The 7,814-nt window shown below is 37.7% G+C and overlaps 1 protein-coding gene across 1 annotated transcript; it reads right to left on the minus strand.

Annotated features, from left to right (window-relative positions):
- Positions 1-2,336: 2,336 nt before the first annotated feature.
- On the minus strand, positions 2,337-6,649 carry prokr1b (prokineticin receptor 1b). The gene is made up of 2 exons (XM_041050343.1): positions 6,183-6,649; positions 2,337-3,042 (listed from the first exon to the last, which is right to left on the minus strand). Exons 1-2 carry the CDS (start codon positions 6,647-6,649, stop codon positions 2,337-2,339), a joined length of 1,173 nt encoding a protein of 390 aa, XP_040906277.1.
- Positions 6,650-7,814: the final 1,165 nt, after the last annotated feature.

Genomic DNA, 7,814 nt, shown 5'->3' on the forward strand with positions numbered 1-7,814 from the left:
GTGAGCAAGGCAGTAATTAGGTTGTATGTGAGAATGAGTGAGTTACCCATGTTTAATGTACTTAAATTCATTATGTAATTCATATTTTGTGGTTAACTAATTTGTTATTGTGCTTTAAATTGAATTAATTTGTTTTATTCTAAATATGTAAAACAGGTTAATTCAATTCACAATTTTATTTAAGACAATCAAAATGCTTTTTATATAATATACATAATGAATTTAAGTAATTTAAACATGGGTTTAGTTAGAATTACTAAGCAAATCAGAGTAACACTTTTTGTGCTGAAACTGCTTATTTAATTTATTTGAAATTACTCAAAAATATTAAGTACAGCCAACTTAAAAAAAATATGTCTAGATTTAGATGAGTGAATTGCGTGCAACCACTTTCAATATTAAAATTGAGTAAATTCAACAAAACACTTTTTTTCAGTGCAGGTTCGAACCCCGGTCTGGGCTCCTCTGTGCAGAGTTTGCATGTTCTCTCTATGCATGCGTGGGTACTCCAGCTTCCAACGACAATCCCAAAAACATGCACGTTAGGTTAACTGGCTGCTCTACATTGCCCCATTGTTTCGGATGATTCGCTGTGGCAACACCCTGACAGGGAATGAAATTGGGGGAAAAAAAGTTATTGGACCAGTAACAATAAAATAAACTTGATAGACACATAAATCAACCAAATAACAAATAATTAATATTTAACAAAACAAGGAAGCTGTTTCTACTGGGTTACACTAGGTCATGTAGAACTCGTCAGGGCCTCCAAGGTGCAGCTGTACATGACCATATTTTAGGCCAGGGTTAAGAGATGGTAATCCTGTCATCTACTGTAAGGTAAAGTGGCCTACCTTTAACCGTTAGTCCTGTGATGATCCAGCTCTCTTGCCTCAGTCCAGTATCCTAGGAATTACAGTCATATTGGAAGACTGTGCCAGAAGATCTTTCACCAACCTTAACCACATAGGGTTTTGCAGAATTGTCAAATATCAATGTATCAATATTAATTTCCCAAAGAGCCAGAGCATTTTGAAGGAGGTATAACCAAAATAAGTTGCGACAAAAAGAAGCAGCAGTGACTATGCTACAGTTTCATTCAAAGGCAAGCACAGAGGGAAATGTAAAATTCATGAGCTAGCTGGGTTAACATAATGTTCAACAATGGGATTTAAAATTAAAAACAGTTGAATGTCAGTGCAAAAGTAAATCTAGACAGAAATCCCTGCATGTTGATTCTGAGAGAATGACACCACAACCTCAGGTTCCCATTCTTCATTCCAAATGTTCTTCATATCATTCACTTCACATCTCATATTTACCCACAGGACAGCTATAAATACTTACCTACATTATTTATAAGACCCAAAAATTCTTCCTCCTCTCAAAAGTTTAAAGAATCTTTCTGATTGTTCATTGTAACACCTGTGTTCCAGTATAGCTTTTTTCCAACCAGACTAACAGATAAGACCCACCATATGTTTGAGATGATTGGAAAAAAGGCAAAGAATGTGTAGACATAACAAAGTTTACAATGATGGTCACAATGACGTATGCTTTACAAATGATAATGAATGAGCCTTTGGACATTACAGAAAACTTACATTACATACAGTACAGGAAAAAAAAGTGAAGTACAGCCTAAATAAGTAACTTTTTGTTTCCCAGTGTCTTATTGTTTATTATCATAAGCACACATAAAATGCAATCATCGACAAAGGAAACATGCAAACAAATGTACTGATTCTTTTCAAAGACAATAAAAAAATTTGTTAGACATTCAGAAGACGTGGGAATATGTGTTTGCTGGATCTTCAGGTGAACCGTCTCAGTACTCTACATTCACAAAATGACATTGCTACTGAAAAATGCTCACAATTTTCTTAGAGAAAAAAAAACATTAGAAAACATACAAAAATTAAAATACAAAAGCAATGGTCAATGAAAGGTTTTCTTTAGTAACAGGAATTATTTGACCTTACTGAAAAACAATTTCAACAGAACAGATAAGGGCAATACAAACATTAAACTTTTGTACAGTAGGTAGTCAACACCATGGATCGATAGCGGCAGAATCTGCTATAATTTTTTAAGTCTTCCATCTAATACATACAGTATGCTACAACATTTCACAATACAGTGTATAGCGAGAGTATGCACCACAATTACATTTTCATACCTCAAATAGAAGTTTTGACCTTTCCTTGTGCTTCACAATGCTTGAAATCTTTCCAAAATGTGATTTAAACATGAGAGAAATGCATCATGTCAGCGTAGTTTCTGTGTATCAACAGTCCAAATCTCAATGACTGTTAGATTACAGATTTTTCTTCTCTTCACCTCAGGTGAATACATTCAATCTCTTCTGTTACAGGCATGGAGGAGGTCCTCATATCCATCTCATCCACAGTCTTACTAGGGGCATACGTTGACCTCCAGCGGAGCAGTACAATCTTCTTCAGATGCTTAACTGTGTTGTTCTTGACAGTGACAAAACAGAATGTATTGATCATGCTGTTGCTCATGGCAATGCACTCAATGATGTAGAAGGCCACCAAGGAATTCTTCTGGCGGGAGATTAGTGTTGGATGGAAGTCTCGCAAGATGGTGAAGCCATAATATGGCGCCCAGCACAGGATGTATGCCGTCAAGATCCCAATCAGGACCATCACTGTCTTGCGTCGACAGCGCAGCCTTTTCCTAATCTGCTCTGTTTGGAAACCTGGGACGTTCTTGAACCAGAGCTCGCGGGAAATTCGGGCGTAACACATTGCCATGACAATCACTGGTCCAACAAACTCCACAGCAAAAACAAATAAGAAGTAGGACCGGTAGTAGGCCTGCTGGTCCACAGGCCAGATCTGGGCACAGAAGACTTTATGAGTGGTAGGGGTGGTGCCACCATGAGGGTACATGGTCTCAGAGGCAAAGTAGGCAGAGGGAATGGATATCAGAATGGGAACAATCCAGACTCCTGTTATCAGGCAGTAGGCAGTTTGGTACTTCATGCGTGGCCTGAGAGGATGGACTATAGCCATGTACCTAGAAGAACACAGACATATTGCTGCACTGAGAATGCTGGGAATACATAATGCAAAGTAATCAAACAGCCTATTTAGCAGTCTGAGTGCTGTACAGACTCAACAGATTTGGCAAATGGCTCTCAGTCACTCATAGAAGATTAAAGTTCAATATACTGTGCTCCATTATTCAGTGAACTGAATTTTTTATATTGGTAGAAGGTAATTTTATGGAGTCAAAAAGTATGGAGGCTTTTTGCTACTTAAGACACAATTTGTAATTCATATGTAAATCAAGCAGGTGGTACTAAAACAATTGTTATGAATTGATTCACAGGTCACGTAAATGCATGAACCTGCATAAAAAGTGGATTATTCATGTATATAGTCCCATATGTGTAACGCCCCCCCCCCCCCCCCACCAAAAAAGCAATATCAACAGATCAACCCATTCAATGTGGATACACTTGTCATATTGTCAAACAAATCAATTCAAAATCTATTGGATTCACGACTTGCAAATTAAAGTTTTTAATGCATTATACTGATTTTTGGGGAAATTTGTATTTACAAATTTATGTGCAGGACATCTAGAATATTTAAATCAAGCTGTGTGGGAAAATGTTTTTTTCTGACTTTAAAGCAACTTTAAAAAAAAAAACAAAAAACGTGTTTATTCATTCACTTTTTGCAGGTGAAATGAAGAGAATCAAATTTTTCTGCACAAGGACCAGAGCCGGAGTCAGTCAGTATAACCTGTACATAGAGTGAAATGAAAAAAACAATGTTCAGTTCTCACTGCTGATGTTTCTCTATGCTGAGGATGCTGTGCAATGAAACTTGTTTGGTTTCTTAAATTTGTTTAGTGGCTATTTAGTTGACATCAACAAGAAATGCTCTTTAAATGCATCAGTTAATAGTTTAAATGAATTATTCTATTCACATTTATTTTCTAACACTGTTGTCCTATTCATTTCCATTCCACAGTTCATTTTCCTGCTGCAGCAGTATCATGCACACCTGCTTTGAATACTTAATATTTAAATATCCTGAGCACCACCCACAAAGAAGTAAATGATCACCCTCTAGTTTGGCAGCAGGGTTGTGGATTCTCTATAACCAGCTGTAGTCAGCAGGCTGTTGTTTTATGTCAGCACTAGAACGCTCAGACAATGGCAGGAAGATTATTGACTGAGCAATAATTTTTAATAATTACTTTGGCACAAAAAAAACATTAACTGTCCTCAATGTTATGGTTTGGGCACAGATAAAACAACATTCCTCACAAGGCATCTGAAATCTGAACTACTTCTGTGCATCTGTGGGTGTTCTGTACACATAGAGAGAGGAGGTACTATTACAGACCGTGTTACTAGGATCCGTACCTCTCGCAAAAGTAGTGTAACACGGTCATGGTCTTTAGCAGGGTTTTATCAAGCTTTGTTTGTGTTGTTCCTAGAAGTCTTTTCAGTGAGTGTGGATGTAGACCTTTTTCACAGCAGACATTTTGACTTGCTGTGGCAAGAAAAGCCCAGATGTTACTAAAAATATTAACAATGGCTCTGTTCTTCTCAAATAAGCCATGATGGTGTGACAATGAGCAACATGCACAATACCAGGACCCTGAAACCAAAGTAGGTAAATGAAACCCAGCCATCATTAATCTTATTAAATACACCTGTGCTTTTCCTACAGCAACATGACAAAATGTCCTCTGTGAAAAGAGCATGTATCTGCTCTGTTGCTTCTGCTCTCTAATTAACGACATGCTCATTGATTGCACCTGTGCCCTCCTGTATACCTAAAGGCCCTCGTGGCTCTGTCAGCATTGATGCAAGTGTGAGGGAGTGAAATGTTTGCTGTTGGGTGTTGCTTCACCTTTTGTACCTTTCAGCACTTTTGCACCATAAAAACTACAAACAATTTTGCTTCACTGTTCATGAAGAATTTTTGCTTCTTGGTTTTGTGTGCTCCATCTCCTGTTCTTTTCCCACATACACATTAAACAGTACTTTGTATGCTTGGTATCCCCTCTCCCTTATGTTTTGACTTGCAAGCATGATGTTAACATTTAGAAGATAGGTTCAGTAAAAACATTCTGCTGAAGTGGTCACTAGAGCATTTCACTAAAGCATCTGGGGCTAATTTGTTAGCATGTTATCTTCAGTAGAGGAAAATAAGTGATAGAAAAAGAAGCAAAACAAGAGCTAGCATTGGATTTGCTTTCCAACACTGGAGACATGAGTGAAGGAAAGAAGTTTGATTAAGTTACTTCTAATGTGGTAAGATTGGCTAGGTAGTGACAGCAAACTTACATAAAGCACATTTAACTTAAACTTAAATAAAAGTACTGTTGGTGAAAAGTTCTGTTGTTTTCTATTGAGCTTTTATGGGCAGACAATCAAAACAATCAAATATGAATCAAAGCATGTTTTTACATGGCCTTTGAATTACTGCTGATAGCGTGCACAAACACAAATCTTATGTACATCAAGACAAATCTGACCTCCCAAATCTCAGTGGCAGCATGGTGGCAGTTTATGCCAAGGAAAGGAATGCATCATTGATTAAAGTAACATATAGACTTCAGAGTGAATATAAGAAGTAGCTGTGAATCGGTAGTGAGTGGAACCACTGTGATTAAGCTCATAGTACAGAGAATATTTTTCAGCAGCTTGGTGGTACAAATATAGTACCATACAGTAACAACATCCATCTTTGTTCAAACGTTGCCTGTTTTAATCTAAAAATCTGTTTACAGCATCGGCAGATAAAAGAAATGAAAAAAGCATTTCCTCAGTGTCTCAGCATCACTCAAAATCTTGTGGACATGGTGAGATGGTGAGATGGTGATTGACTGGAATGGTATATTAACAAAGTCAACCAAAGACCTCATGTCCAATAAAGGATTGCAGAAATAGAAAAAGACAGTTTTTGGTCATGTAATTTTAAATTACATGTGTAGAGCAGTGTGGTTATACAGTTGACATGAGCAGAGGAGGGTACGCTGACATATTAAACACAGACTCTATCAATTCAAATCTCTGTATACAATGCAGGGAGATTTGCATAAGAAACAGTGGCTTAATGAATTGAACATGTGCATGTTCACAGGGACACACTCAAAGATTCACAAGAATATGAAAGACATAACAGACTCACCTGTCAACCGCGATGGCGAGCAATGCATTTGTGGACACGTAGAGCGACACAGTCCGGAGATAGTTGACAGAGGCACACAGCACCAATCCATGATTCCAGGAAAGCTGTTTTACCACGTAGTAGTCCACCAGGAATGGACAGCACACCACTGCCACTATGATGTCTGAGATGGCCAAGTTAGCAATGAGCAGGTTGGTGAGGTTGCGGAGCTTTTTGTAGCGTGTTAGAGTGGCAATGAATATGAAGTTTCCCAACCCACAGACAAGCATGATGCAGACAAGGACCATACCGATGACAATGGTGGCCACAAAGAAGGCCTGGCCCTGTGTGGTGTCTGGTATCTCATCAGGTGGGATGCCATAGTCCATATCATAGTTGTCCATATAATGATCCATCTTGCCTGATGGGACAGTGTCCTGCATTTCTGTATAAGCTGCAACCATGTGGCTGATGTTGGAGTCCCCCATGTCGTAGCACACGCTCTTATTTTCTTATTTTACTTACAGTTTGGTTCAATAAATTAGGTGAAAAATGGTCATGCTTTTCGGTCCATCCTCAAAATTAAATTGTTTCTGTAATAATGAAAATTCGAACAGGCTGAGTCAGAACCAGAAGCACATCTTCACCTGGAACAGAAAGTTCCCGTCTCAGCATTACTCATGCAGGGTCAGGATTCATGGCAACATGAAATAATCAAAACAAATTACATGATCTCAGCGCTTCGGGCATAATCCTGCTGGCATGTGTGACATTTCTATGATATTTCCTGATGAAAAATGTTTGTGGGTGAGGTCATTATTGCTTTTGTAATTTATCAGAACCATGTCACTTTACAGCAGCTCAGTGTCACAGACTAAGCTCTATGTGATGACAGGGCATTGCTGCAAAAATGGTCACTTAAATCCCCCTGCATGTATATGAGGTAATGAAAACTATAATATAAAATAATTTAACAGAAAAAAAACAGCACATTTAACCAGAAGATTTGTACTGATGCACTACTTGAGCTCGCTACTGCTAAGAAAGACAGAACAGAGAGTTCCAAAGCCAGAAAGCCCGATATGATCTCAAATACTAAGCTTTTACAATCATGACTTGTGATGTGTGATGTGATCTCCACTGAGGCAATTCTAAGTTAAAAAAAAAAAAAAGAAAAAAGATAAAGATAAAAAGAAAGAAATCAGAAAAAATGTTAATATATAATGAAATGCCATGCAAGAAAAAAAAAAGAATGCCTGCAGAACTAGAATCAAATGTGTACTTTACGTTTGGTAGAAACTTGGATTTAAGCTGCAGGAGGTCTCATTAAACTCCAATTTAGTATCATCCATTAAGCTCCATGGAGTAACATCTCAGTCTGGATTAAAATTAAGAGTGAAAAAAACCTCCAAAAAAACTACAGCCAAAGGAGACGCCTTCTTTATCTTTTCTGTAAGACATTCATAAAATCCGGCAAATTAAAACAAACCATTTCAGGCACTTACCAGCAAATACTGCAAACAGTTCTGCGACTTTCCTGAGCTAAATAATAATTACAAAAGAAAAAAAAAGAAAACTATTAAACTGTTCCTTTTCTGTGCCAGATGTGAAACCGAGCCGAAGCCATATATTATTAGACAATCCCACCAGTGG

The sequence above is a fragment of the Toxotes jaculatrix genome, chromosome 11 (assembly GCF_017976425.1).
Source record: "Toxotes jaculatrix isolate fToxJac2 chromosome 11, fToxJac2.pri, whole genome shotgun sequence".
Taxonomy (NCBI): domain Eukaryota; kingdom Metazoa; phylum Chordata; class Actinopteri; family Toxotidae; genus Toxotes; species Toxotes jaculatrix.